Here is a 15290-nt window from a genome sequence, read left to right on the forward strand (position 1 = left end):
TTGGATTTAGGCAAACCAAAGAAAATAATCAGTATAATAAAAGGGTAACACTAAAATGCAAGTCTCTACTATCCAGAACACAGTGCTTTTTTTCTTTTTTTTTTTTCTTTTGAGAAGTTACAAGACATAATCCTGTAGTGTTTAACTGGAAAGAAAGGTAAACCCTAATAATTAAGGAATCATAAGCTATTGAAAGTAAACGAAAAATTTCAGGTTAATTACGGCATATTTGAACCACCATACATTGTTCAGTTAACTGACTTTTTTTGGCTAATTACAATCTGGTTACTTTATTAATGTAATATGTGAAATTTAATTTGAAATATTGGGTACACACAATCATGTATATCTTAAAGGATAAGTTTTGTATTTGTACATAAAATTTGACATTCAAAGGTAACTACAGCAACTCACAATAAGCACAAAAACATCAGTTTTACCAGAGTAAAGAAGTGCAGTTTATGAAATTTAGGATCAACTATTGAAAATGCAAGTTTCCTTTTAAAACACAAACACACACACACACACACACACACACACACACACACACACACACACATTAACCATGAAATCTGAAACTGTGATATTTCAGTGCAAAAACCTCAGTATGAGGTAATTTTAATGTAATAACCACTTGAAAAAAAAATCCACACAGTGGCACTCTTAAAAATGATAGTTTACATGACAATTGCTGGCTGACAAGACAATGTGGACTAAATGTTCTCAGCTGTTTAAACTTGTCTTGTTTGGACATATTTTTCCTTAATCATTTGCTTCTGATTCAGAAACACAGAAAGGCATTTATCAGTGTGGAAAGGGAAAATTCCCACAGCCAACTAATGTTTTATATATTCAAAGAAAAATTTCTGCTAGGCTTTAGAAAGAAACTAGGATACCAAAAGTTGAAAACCATTTTGAGATTATCAGCAAAGGATTAATTTTAAAATTTTCTGTGTAATTCCAAACATGTAGAGCAGCACCTCCTTAATGGAAAGGTGGGAACCCTAGCAAAGTTGGTCTCAACAGAACATAAACTCTCTTACCAGTGCAAACCCTTTCACAAAGGTGTTCTCAGTCAGTAATTAGTATTATACATTGTTCCTTGCTTAAAAAGAAAACTTTGTAAATGAAATCTAAATTTCAAAAGAGTAAAAATGAATTCTCACAGATTAATATACTTAACACCAAGGCCCAAATCAACAAAAAAAGTTATCAAAATACTACTTTGGCAATGGTGCTTCTTGTATTGTGCTAATGAAATCAGAATACATACTTTGGAGGAAATCTCTCCCCCAATGTCTGATGCTGCCAAATGAGCGTAAGAGAAGAAAAAAGCAAAAACAGCTATCACCAATTCCAAAAAGTTCAGGAAATATTGGATCATCATATGAAACTGAAGAGAAAACGGCTTTCTGTAACAGATAACAATTTAGCTAGGAAAAAAATGATAAGTGCATCAGAAAACAACTAAACCAATCTATCTCTGTATCATATTTAACTCATGAGTAATCAAAGTGCAATCTACAGCTTTCTACATATCTTTAAGTTTCCCATTGCAATGGTATAAAGTCAACATTGAACAATTGAAGAAAATGAAAATAAAGAGCAAATTATGCTTCATTTTCACAATAGCACTAAAGAAAAAGGTACCTTTCTATATCTTAGTGTGAAATGCTAAAGTAACAGTGATTTCTGCTATGACAGGAGTCACTCCGCATGAAACTTTAAGCATTCTATATAAGAATAAATTTTAAAATCCAGAAGTAGAAAAAAATAGCAAACTCTGTAAACCTCTGCATTTCTTCTATGCAAACCAGGTTTTGTGTATTGAGTTCATGTTAGTATTTCTGATTAGTGTAAGCAAATCAGTTTACAAGTCTGGACTGAAAGGGCCTTTTGCTTTTATATTAACTTAAAAGTAATATGGGATCCTCTAGCTCATAGAAAGGAATAGAGCTGGCTTGACTTTCTCCAGAATCTGAGTCATATGGAGCATCAGGGAGTTCTGTGAAACCGTATGCTAATTGTTCATCTTCTATATCTGATCGTACATAGCAGGAAGGATTAGAATATTCCTCATCTTCTATACTGTTGAAATCTTGAGGAATATATAACATCCCTGGGTAGTTCCTACTAACCAAGTCACTTGTGGTTTTTAGGGAGATTTTCCTAAATGCCATCAGATGCATATGTGAAAATTTTGAATACTTGAAGCGTTTAAAGCCCAAGGACTCTATAGCAATCTTCCAGCTTTTCATCATCATAGCATGACGGTTCTGATGGGAGGAATCAGGTGTGATGATAAGTAATAAACCATTTAACACCAATAGTTCATGAGCTTTCTTGCAGCAAATCCATCGCTGGTAGGGTGATGGAAAATAGGAAAGAAGGAGAGAGAAAACAACCACATGGAAAAGCTCTCCAGGAAGAGAATCAATAGGATTTTTCAACTGCTTCAAAAAAGCATCTATAGCATCCTGTGCAAGTTGGAGCGGCTGTTGAAGTTGTAAGTTCAGGAAGTCACACTTGTATACACTCTGCAGAAGAGAGAGAGAGAAAAGGCATATTAATATCAAAGGCTGGGGATGTATATAGCTCAGTGGTAGAGCACTTGCCTAGCATGTGCAAGGGCCCTGGGTTAGATTTCAGCACTGAAAAAGTTTGACAGATTTATTTACCAAAACTTATAAAAACCTCAGAAATTAAGCCCAAAGAATTTTAGTTATCATTATGTGTGTGTATAAAGTTATATATAAAATATAAAGTTATATGTAAAATGACTTTTCCTTCTTATCAACTTGAAATTAAAAATTTTATGCATATGTACAAAAAAATCTTAAGTTTATTTGAAATTTAATCTGGGTAAGAGTTTACTGGAATTATTTTATTTCCAAACTTAGTCACTCTTACATTCTCTTTGACATATACAGTTAACAAAAACAAGCTAGCTTAAAAACAACTTTTATAGAAAAAAATACCATAATATAAGTATGAATCACAGAAGTAAAAAAAAAAATGTAATGAATGAGGCATTATAATTTGTATAAGCAGAACGATGCCAAAACTTTCTAAGGTCATGGAAATGGTCTTTTAAGCTATTCTCTCTAATCATTTTAATGTTAATACTACTTTTATTCTATTAAAATATTAATCTCTGGTTTGAAGCAAACTACATATTAAATTCAATTAACAGTTAAATGACCACAGGAAGTACTAGAACTAAAGGAATAAACACTTAATAATTTGCTGACTATCAAAACTCTTTATAAAAAATATTGAATAAGAAAATGCTAAAGTTTAAGTGCCCTTCAAGGATCCAAATTGTTAAGGCTTGCTTCCCAGGGTGGTGTTGTTGGGAAGTGGAGCCTAGTCTTGAGGTTATTAGGAGTGCCCAGAAAGGGATTATAGGATGGGATCCATTCCATTCTTTCATTTCCTGGCTGTGAAGCCAGTGGTTTTGCTCTGCCACACACTTCCGCCATTGGTATGTTGCCTTGCCACAGGCCCAAAAGCAACAGGGTCAATTAGGGATTAGATCCACTAAAAATCAAGCTTTTCTTGTTGTAAGTCAGTTATCTCATTTATTTGTTCCAGTGACAGGAAACTTGTACAGAAAGCATTTTAAAATTTAGACTAAAATTAGCTTACCATATAGCAATAGTCATTAGCAAACATATGCACTAAAACCTTGGTCCTTCCCTTTTGTTACTGTGTAGACAAGCTGGTCCCATAATCATATGGACTGTCTACTAGGGAAAGTAATACACAATGTTCTATTATCTGGAAAAAGATTCTTTTCCTCTTCCCTTTGGTTTCTTTCAGACAGCTCTACTGCAATAAAACTAACACAAAAGCATATTTAAAGTATATACTTTGATAAGACCTAACATTTAACATCCATGAAATAATTGCAGATTAACAGATCAAATACCCACAAATTTTCTATGCTCCTTAATAATCTTTTCCTCATGTTTCTTCCTCTTCCACTGTTACCAGGCAATGACTGATGTGATTTCTATCACTATAGGTTAGTCTGGATTTCCAAGGATTTTATATAAATGGAATAATACAAAATGTACTTTTTATTCTGCCTGTCTTTTCTCACTTAGATAGTCATTTTGAGATTTATCCATTTCTTTTTGCAGGCATTATTATTTTATTGCTTTTCATTTAAATTGCTGAATCATGTCCCACTGTATCAAGGATATATCACTAGTTGGTTTCCCACACATCTGTTTCTGGATATATGGACTATTTCTAGTTTTTGACTTATTACAACTGAAGCTGTTATGAATATTCTTGTTCAAATCTCTGCTTTTTTTTTTATGCTTTCATTTGTCTCAGGAAAATATCCAAGAACGAGGTGGTTGGGCCATATAGAAAATGTGTATTTAACTTCTTGTTGTTGTTGTTACCGGATTTATTTATTTGTTATATTTTATTTTATCCATTTAGTTTCTTTTTTAAATCTTTTGTTATGTATGACAAAAGAATGCACTTATATAGTTTGATATATGATACATAAATGGAATATAATTTCTCATTTTTCTAAGTACATGTTGTAGAATTATATTGGTCATACAGTCACATATATACATAAAGTAATAATGTCTGTTTCATTCTACTATCTTTCTTATCCCCACATCCCCTGCCTTCCCCTCCTTTCACTTCCCTTCACCTAATCTAAGGTAACACTATCCTTTTTTTTGCCTTTATACATGTACTTTGTTTGTTTTGCATTACAATTCTTAATATACATATATACCACAATTTTTGTATCTCTGTATGTTGACACCCAATTCAAGTCTTCATACATGTACTTTGTATAATGACATCCATCACATTCCACCATCCTTGCTAATCCCCTGTCCCCTTCCTTTCCCTTCCACCCCTCTTCTCTAACTAGAATTCATCTATTCCTCCCATGCTCTCCCTCCCTACCCACTATGAGTCAACCTCCTTATATCAGAGAAAATATTTGGCGTTTGTTTTTTTGGGATTGGCTAACTTTACTTAGCATTATATTCTCCAACTTCATCAATTTACAAATGCCAAGATTTTATTATTTTTTAATGCTGAGTAAAATTCCATTGTGTATATATGCCATATATATATATATTTATTTATCCATTCCACTGAAGGACATCTAGGTTGGCTCCACAGTTTAGCTATTGTGAATTGTGCTGCTAAAAATATTGATGTGGCTGTGTCCCTGTAGTATGCTGTTTTTAAGTCCTTTGGGTGTAGTCTGAGGAGGGTAATAGCTGGGTCAAATGGTGGTTCCATATCCAGTTTTCCACAGAATCTCCATATTGCTTTTCAAATTGGCTGCACCAATTTGTAGTCCCACCAGCAATGTTATGAGTGCACCTTTTCCCCCACATCGTTGTCAACACTTATTGTTGTTTGTCTTTATAATAGCTGCCATTCTGACTGGAGTGAGATGATATCTTAGAATGGTTTTGATTTGCATTTCTCTGATTGCTAGAGATGATGAGTATTTTTTCATATATTTGTTGATTGATTGCATATCCTTTTCTGAAAAGTGTCTGTTCAGGTGCTTAGCCCATTTGTTGATTGGGTTGTTTTTTCGGTGTTTAACTTTTTGAATTTTTTTTATACCATAGAGATATGTGATGTGCGATGGGTAAAAATTTGCTCCCAGGATGTAGGCTCTCTGTTCAACTTAGATTGTTTCTTTTGCTAAAAAGAAGCTTTTTAGTTTGATTCCATCCCATTTATTGATTCTTGGTTTTAATTCTTGTGCTATAGGAGTCTTATTAAGGAAGCTGGAGCCTAATCCCTCATGATGAAGAATAGGGCCTACATTTTCTTCTATTAGACACAGAGTTTCTGGTTTAAATCCTAGGTCCTTGATCCATGTTGAGTTTAGTTTTGTGCATGGTGAGAGATAGGGGATTAATTTCATTTTGTTGCATATGGATTTCCAGTTTTCTAAGCACCATTTGTTGAAGATGCTGTCTTTTCTCCAGCGCATGTTTTTGGCACCTTTGTCTAATATAAGATGACTGTAATTCTGTGAGTTAGTCTCTGTGTCCTCTATTCTGGACCATTGGTCTACTGGACTGTTTTGGTGCCAATACTATTGCTGTTTTTGTTACTATTGCTCTGTAGTATAGTTTAAGGTCTGTTATAGTGATTCCACCTGCTAATCCTTTCTGTTTAGGATTGCTTTAGCTATTCTGGGATTTTTATTTTTCCAGATGAGTTTCATGATTGCTTTTTCTATTTCTATTAGGAACGCCATTGGGATTTTGATTGGAATTGCATTAAATATGTATAGTGCTTTTGGAATTATGGTCATTTTGATAATATTAATTCTACCTATCCAAGAGCAAGGTAGATCCTTCCATTTTCTAAGGTCTTCTTTGATTTTTTTCTTTAGGGTTCTGTAGTATTCACTGTATAGATCTTTCACCTGTTTTGTTAAGTTGATTCCCAAGTATCTTATTTTTTTGAGGATAGTGTGAATGGGGGTAGTTTTTCCTCATTTCCTTCTCAGAGGATTTGTCACTGATATACAGAAATGTCTTTGGTTTATGGGTGTTGATTTTATATCCTGCTACTTTGATGAATTCATTTACTAGTTCTAGAAGTTTTCTTGTGGAGATTTTTGGATCTTCTAGGTATAGAATCATATCATCAGCAAATACAGCTAATTTAAGTTCTTCTTTTCCTATACATATCCCTTTAATTTTTTTTGTCTAATTGCTCTGGCCAGTCTTTCAAGAACTATGTTGAATAGAAGTGGTGAAAGAGGGCATCCCTGTCTTGTTCTAGATTTTAGATAGAATGCCTTCAATTTTTCTCCATTTAGAATGATGTTGGCCTGAGGCTTAGCATAGATAGCCTTTATGATGTTGAGATATGTGCCTATTATCCCTAGTTTTTCTAGTGTTTTGAACATAAAGGGATGCTGTATTTTGTCAAATGCGTTTTCTGCATCTATCCATACGATTATATGATTCTTATCTTTAATTCTATTGATATGATGAATTATATTTATTGATTTCCGTATGTTAAACCAACCTTGCATCCCAGGATAAATCCCAATTGATCATGGTGCACAATCTTTTTGACATGTTTTTGTATGCAATTTGCCAGAATTTTATTGAGAATTTTTGCATCTATGTTCATTAGAGATATTGGTCTTAAGTTTTCTTTCTTTGAAGTGTCTTTGTCTGGTTTTGGAATCAGGGTGATATTGGCCTCATAGAATGAGTTCGGAACTGCTCCCTCTTTTTCTATTTCCTGACATAAATTGAAGAGTATTGGTATTAGTTCTTCTTTAAAAGTCTTGAAGATCTCACTGTGTATTCATCTGGTCTTGGGCTTTTCTTGGTTGGTAATCTTTTGATGGCTTCTTCTATTTCCTCACTTGATATTGGTCTGTTTAAGTTGTATATATCTTCCTGACTCAATCTAGGCAGATCATATGACTTAAGAGATTTATCAATGCCTTCAACGTCTTCTATTTTATTGGAGTATAAGGTTCAAAATAATTTCTAATTATCTCCTGTATTTCTGTAGTGTCTGTTGTGATATTGCCTTTTTGATCATGTATGCTGGTAATTTGAGTTCTCTCTCTCCTTCTCTTCATTAGCGTGGCTAAGAGTCTGTCAATTTTATTTATTTTTTCAAAGAACCAACTTTTATGAAACTACTGATTATATTTTAAATAATAATTGAATCCAACATTTCTGAACATTAAGACTAACTATAAATGTCTTAACAATAATTGGTTCATAGGTGATGTACTGTTGATATTAGGATCTGTTAACATTGTCCTTCCCCACAAAGTAGGGATCTTGGAACCATACAAGAGCACTAAAAATCTTTAGGGTAAAAACAATAACACACCAGTCCCCCAGAGCTAGAAAGAAAGAAATGTGAACAACATGAAAGGACAAGGGAAGAAAGTACCACAAACAATTAAGACAACATATCATTAGAAGAATTGACAGCTACAGCAGAAAAAATGAGAGAGAAAGATTTCAGGATACACATTATTAAAATGTTTTGGGATTTCAAACAAGACATTAGAGAACAAATACAGGCAGTGAAAGATCACTTTGACAATGAGCTACACATAAACAAACCCAAGAAGCAAAAGATCAACTCAATAGGGATACAGAGGTTATAAAAAAAAAAAAAAAAGACAAAAAAAAAAACACAATAAAAAACCCAGAAATCCTTGAAATGAAAGAAATAATAAACCAAATTAAAAATTCAAACGAGAGCATCACCAACAGGGTAGACCACTTAGAAGATAGTACATCAGACAATGAAGATAAAGTATATCATCTTGAAAAGAACATAGATAGCACAGCGAAAATGATAAGAAACCACGAGCAGAACATCCAAGAAATATGGGATAGCATAACAAGACCAAATTTAAGAGTTATTGGGATAGAGGAAGGTATAGAGAAATAAACCAAAGGAATGTGCAATCTGTTCAAATAATATCAGAAAACTTTCCAGACATGAAGAATGAAATGGAAATCCAAATCCAAGAGGCCTACAGGATGCCGAATGTGCAAAATCACAACAGATCCACACCAAGATACATTATAATGAAAATGCCCAACATACAGAATAAGGAGAGAATTTTAAAAGCCACAAGAGAAAGGAATCAGATTACCTAGAGGGGTAAACCAATTAGGATAATGGCAGATTTTTCAACACAGATCCTGAAAGCTAGAAGATCCTGTTACAACATATTTCAAACTCTGAAAGATAATGGGAGCCATCCAAGAATTTTGTATCCAGCAAAATTAAGCTTTAGATTTGAAGATGAAATAAAAACCTTCCATGATAAACAAAAATTAAAAGAATTTATAGCTAGAAAACTGGCACTACAAAACATACTTGGCAAAATATTTCATGAAGAGGAAATGAAAAACAACAATGAAAACCAGCTGAGGGAGGTAGTACAGTAAAAGAAAAACTAACCAAAGAGGAAAACCAAGTCTAGTTAAAAAAACAAAAATAAACAAATATGGCTGGAAGTTCAAACCATGTCTCAACAGTAACCCTAAATGTTAATGGCTTAAACTCACCAATCAAAAGACATAGACTAGCAGATTGGATAAAAAAAAAAATCCAATAATATGCTACCTACAGGAGATTCATCTGTTAGGAAAAGACATAAACAGACTGAAGGTGAAAGGTTGGGAAAAATCATATCACTCACATGGACTATGGAAGCAAGCATACTCAGACATACACAGACTGAAGATGAAAGGTTGGGAAAAATCATACCACTCACAGGACTATGGAAGCAAGCATACTCATATCAAATAAAGTAGACTTCAAGCCAGAGTTAATCAAAAGGGATAAAGATGGATGTTACATATTGTTCAAGGGAACCATATTCCAACAAGATATAACAATCATAAATGTATATGCCCCAAACAATGGTGCAGTTATGTTCATCAAACAAACTCTTCTCAAGTTCAAGAATCAAACTGACCACAACACAATAATCATGGGTGACTTTAACACACCTCTCTCACCACTGGATAGATCTTCCAAACAAAAGTTGAATAAAGAAACTATAGAGCTCAATAACACAATTAATAACTTAGACTTAACTGACATATACAGAATATTTCAACCGTCTTCAAGTGGATACACTTTCTTCTCAGAAGCACATGGATCCTTCTCTAAAATAGTCCATATACTATGCTACGAAGCAACTCTTAGCAAATACAAAAAAGGAGAGATACTACCATGTATTTTATCAGATCATAATGGAATGAAATTGGAAATCAACGACAAAATAAATAAAAATGTATGCATCACATGGAGACTGAACAATATGCTACTGAATAAACAATGGATTACAGAAGACATCAGGGAGGAGATCAAAAAATTCTTAGAGGTATATAAGAACACAGACATGACGTATCAAAATCTCTGGGACACTATGAAAGCAGTATTAAGAGGAAAATTCAATGCATGGAGTTCATTCCTTAAAAGAAGAAAAAAATCAACAAATAAATGACCTCAGACTACATCTCAAAGCCCTAGAAAAAGAAGAACAAATCAGCAGCTAAAGCAGTAGAAGGCAAAAAATAATTTCCACTAATTTTGAGTGGAAATCAATGAAATTGAAACAAAAGAAACAATTGAAAAAATTAACAAAACTAAAAGTTGGTTCTTTGAAAAAATAAATAAAGTGTATTGAATTTTAATAGAAACTCCTAAACTTTCAACGAGCAGTTATACAGTGCTTACATTTCCACCAGGAGAATATGAAAGTTTCCGTTCTTCCAAATCATTATCAACTCTTGACGTGGCCAATCTTTTATTGATTATAATAGGTGGGTATTGATCTATTGCGGTTTTAATGTGTATATTACTAATAAGAAGTAATGCTTATCTTCTATTCATGGACTTAATTGTCATCAAAATATCTTCTTTGGCAAGATGTCTGTTCAAGTATTTCATCCATTTAAAAATAATTGGGTTGATTTAAATTTCTAATTTTAGTTTTCTTACTATGGAATTCTGAAAATCCTTTTTATATTCTGGATAGAAATCTTTTCTTAAATGGATGACTTGTAAATATTTCTCTCAGTATGATGTGGTTTGACTTTCATTCCATTAACGGTATCTACTAAAGTGCCAAAGTTATAAATTTTGATGAATGCCAATTCCTCAAGTTGTAATGTTTAAGAAATCTCTTCCCAGCTCAGTGTCACAAAGATTTTCTTCACTGACTTCTATAGGTTTTATTATTTTAGGTCTATGATCCACTTTGAATTCATTTTTGTTTATAGAATGAGCTACAGTCTAAAGTTCTTTTTATATATAGATAGTCATCTAAATGTTTTAGCACTATTTGTGGAAAAGACTATCTATTTCAACGTGATTGAAGACCAGTAACCTATAAGTTTGGGCCTATATGTGGACCCTCCATTAAAATTTGATAATCCTGACATCCATATCACACTGTCTTGGTTACTGTAGCTGTACAATTAAACTTTGAAATCCAGTAGTGTTAGTTTCCAACACTGTCCCTTTTCAAAATTATCTGAAATATTTCAGGTTCTCTAAATTTACACAAAAACTTTGGAATAAGTTTTCAAATTTCAACCAAAAAAACTCGCTAGGATTTATTAGGATTGTATTAAATCTACAGGGTAACTTGGGGAAAATTGACTTGTGAAAATATTGCTTCTCCACCAAATAAATACAATGTGTATCCCTTCCATCATATTTCTTTAAATTCATAGTTTTCATCATAAAGATTTCCCCACATTTTTGTCAGATTCAAATAATGTTCACATATGAAATAGTTCATATTTTATTATAAGTGGCAGTTTTATATTAATAAATGGTACCTGGGCTGGGGATATGGCTCAAGTGGTAATGCGCTTGCCTGCCATGCACGGGGCGCTGGGTTCAATCCTCAGCACCACATAAAAATAAAATAAAGATGTTGTGTCCACCGAAAACTGAAAAATAAATATTAAAAAATTCTCTCTAAGAAAAAAAAAATGGTACTATTTTTAACGTCCACTTTTGATTGTTGCTATTGCTAAAGTATATATACATATAATTGCTGCTAGAATATATATACATATAATTGATTTCTATAGATCTTATAATCTTGTTTAACTTACGAGTTCAAAAATAGCTCATTTGTATATTCTATGGAATATAGTGTCATCTATAAATACACAAATTTTACTTCTTCCTTTCCAATTTGGATGTTTTTAATTTTTTCTTTATTGCATTGCTTAAAACTGCTGGTAATATGTTGAATAGAAGTGGTGAGAGTCAATCTCCTTATCTTGTTCTTATTATGGTTCTTGTGGAAAAGATATTTTTCTTTCACCATTAAGAATGTTATGGGATAGGGTTGCAGCTTATTGGCAGAGCCCTTGCCTTGCACATGTGAGGCACTGGATTTGATCCTCAGCACCACATAAAAATAAATAAATAAAATAAAGATACTGAGTCCATGTATAACTAAACAATACTTTTAAAAAAGAATGTTATTATCTGTAGGTTTTTCAAATCCCCTTTATCATATTGAGGAAATTCCTTTCAATTTCTACTGAGAAATTATATCAGGAAAGTATGTCAAATACTTTTTCTATACCTATTGAGATAAAACATAGCCTCTCTTTTTTGATGAATTAATACAGTGAAAAGATTGTTTTGTCACATTAAACCAATCTTGCACTAGTAGGTTAAGCCAGATTTGATCATGACATATTAATCTTTAAAAACAATGATTCAACTTAAATTTTGTACAGAACATTTGCATCTAAGTTCATAAGAGCAATGGTCTGTAGTTTTCTTGTTCTAATGTCTATCTGGTTTTAATACTAGGGTAGTATCTTTATAGAAGCAGGAGATAAATATTCCATCCTTTTCAGTTTCAGGGAAAAGTGTATATATAACTGTTATTATTTGTTTCTTAACTGGTAAATATATCAGTGAAATCATATGTACCTGAAATTGTCTTTGTGGGTAAGTTTTTTTTTTCTTAAACTACAAATTCAAATTTCTTTAATAAATTTATGATCATTTATGTACTTATTTCTTCCTGAATAAGGATAGCATCTTGAGAGGTAGCATGAGTGGTATGTATCATTTAAGGAATTTCTCTCTTGAAATTTATCCCTTTTAAGTAGTGAAATTTATGGGTAGAAAGTTGTTTACAGTATTATCCCTTAAACATTGGCAAAATCTGTAATGATGTCACCTCTTTCTCTTTATTTCTGGGTCAATAGGATTAGAGGTTTTCAGTATTATGGAACTTTTAAAAGAGCCAGTTTTTGCTTTCATCAGTTTTCCTCATTGTTTCTCTAAACATTTTCCATTTTATTGATTTCTGCTATTTTCTTGTTTGCATTTTAAATTTTTTTTCAAGTACAAAAGTTGGTATTATTGCTTTGAGACCTTTTTCATTTTTTCAAACAATATTTATTATCACACATTCATCTGCATCTCATTCTTCTCCTGGGACCAAGAAAAGGTGACGAGTGCATGTTTTTCTCTTGGCAATGACACAACCTCAGGAAAGAAAGCAGATAAATGGTCTAAAGCCTTCCTCATTTTCTAATAAAAGTGTTTGGTGGAGCTGGGGTTGTAGCTGAGTGGTAGAGTACTTGCCTGGCGTGTGTGAAGCACTGGATTCATCCTTAGCACCACATAAAAATAAATAAATGAAATAAAGGTATTGTATCTATCTATAACTAAAATATATATATATATATATATATATATATATATATATATATATATATTTAAATGTTTTTCATTATAAATTTTCCTTTTATTACTATGTAAACAAAGTTAATGCAATTCTATGCATTTTAATCTCTCTCTATTTTAACCACTCATACTGGGAACTGAACCCAGGAGTGTTCTCAGTCCTTTTAATCTTTTATTTTGAGACAGGGTTTCACTAAATTGCTGAGCCTGCTTTTTGAATTTGTGATCCTTCTGCCTCAGCCTCCAAGTCACTGGGATTACTGACATGCACTACAGCACCTGGTGATATCTTATATCTTTATTTATCCCAATTTGCTATGATTTCAATATTCAAAACTCATGTTGAAAGCTGTCAATGGGTACTCGTTTTGGGTTCTAAATTTCTCCACAGTCATGCTGGATTAGGGTCCATCCTACTGACTTCAGTTTAACAAGATTACCTCTGTAAAACTCCATCCTCAAATGAAGTCACATACTTGGGGTTAGGGCTCCAAAACACACACATACACACACACACACACACACACACACTTCAAACTATGACGCTCAGTTTAAGTAATAAGAAAATAATATATATGTATATAAAATATATATTTGCCTTTGTAGTCATCACTTTTAATACTCTTCAATCCTTTTTCATAGATCTATATTTCCACCTAGTAAAGCAGTTTTTCCCTACATTTCTTTTAATACACGTTTGTTGATATTGAATTTTTTCAGCTTTTGTATGCTTGAGAAAAATCTTCATTTCATCTTCATTTTATATATATATATATATATATATATATATATATATATATAGAGAGAGAGAGAGAGAGAGAGAGAGAGAGAGAGAGATTTTTTAAAATATTTATTTTTCAGTTTTTTCAGCGGATACAACATCTTTATTTTATTTTATGTGGTGCTGAGGATTGAACCCAGCACCAGGCGAGTGTGTTACCGCTTGAGCCACATCCCCAGCCCCTCATCTTCATTATTTAAAGTTATTATTTAAAGTTTTAGGGTATGGAATTCTAGGTGACAATCCCCCTTGCCCTGGGTGCTTTAACAAGTCTGTTTAAAAATATCTGGTTGCTTTTATGGCTACATCACTAGGTTTAGAAGTTTGATTATGATGTTTTTTGCATGTATTTTCTTCATTTTTTCTTGAGTTTGAGATTACTGAGTTTCTTGGATTTGTAGATTTTTATCTTTCATCAAATTTGGAAAATTTCTGGCCATATTTTTCAAATCTCTTCCTTTTGGGGAGATTTCAATAATGTTTATGTTTGGATGGTTAAAACTGTCTCACTGATAGTCTTCAATTTTAAAAAAATTTGTTTTCTGTTTTTTTGTTTGTTTGTTTTGGTCAGTTTCTATTGCCATGTCTTCAAGATAACTTTTTCAACATCTAAAATGCATTAATCCCATCTGTGTTTCATATTACACATTCTATAAGTTAGATTTGGGTATTTTAACATCTACTCCATTTCACTACTAACTTTTTCCCACATAGGGAATACAATTATAATATCCCTATTCTATTTATTTTAAATGATGAATTATAGAAGTATAAAACAGAAAAATATACAAATCGTAACTGTATAGCTTAAGGAATTTCCCTGAACTAGATAAAATTAGTTTAAATATCCTTATTTCTTAATTTTAATCTCTCTCCATATCTGTTTTTCTCTCTGTTGTGTTTGTCCTCTTTAGATAATTTATCTTTTCATTTTGGGTCCTATTTTCTTACTTCTTTGCATGGCTAGCTTTTTTTGTTGTTGTTGTTGTTGTTATTGTTTGGTTTTTTAATCTAGTCATTGTGAATTTTACCTTGACGGATATAGGATAACTGGGGATTGTTATAAGTATTCTTGAACTTCAGTCTGAAATGTAATTAAGATACCGGAAGACAGTTTGATCTTTTTGGATCTAGTTTCTAAAATTTGGTAGGTGGGCCTGAAGCAATGTCCAGTCTAAGGCTTAATATTCTCGACTACTGGGGCAAGAATTATATACTCTATTCAATGCTTTGTGAATCTTGACCTTTTCAGTGT

General features: G+C 32.5%; 1 protein-coding gene across 1 annotated transcript in view; it reads right to left on the reverse strand.

Annotated features, from left to right (window-relative positions):
• Positions 1-511: 511 nt before the first annotated feature.
• Samtor (S-adenosylmethionine sensor upstream of mTORC1) overlaps positions 512-15290 on the reverse strand; it is an 87032-nt gene continuing 72253 nt past the window's right edge. The window contains exon 5 of the mRNA XM_076861607.1: positions 512-2537. Within this exon, the coding sequence (XP_076717722.1) occupies positions 1908-2537 (630 nt within the window). The 3' untranslated portion in view covers positions 512-1907. The remainder of the gene's footprint in view (positions 2538-15290) is intronic.

The sequence above is a fragment of the Callospermophilus lateralis genome, chromosome 1 (assembly GCF_048772815.1).
Source record: "Callospermophilus lateralis isolate mCalLat2 chromosome 1, mCalLat2.hap1, whole genome shotgun sequence".
NCBI lineage: Eukaryota > Metazoa > Chordata > Mammalia > Rodentia > Sciuridae > Callospermophilus > Callospermophilus lateralis.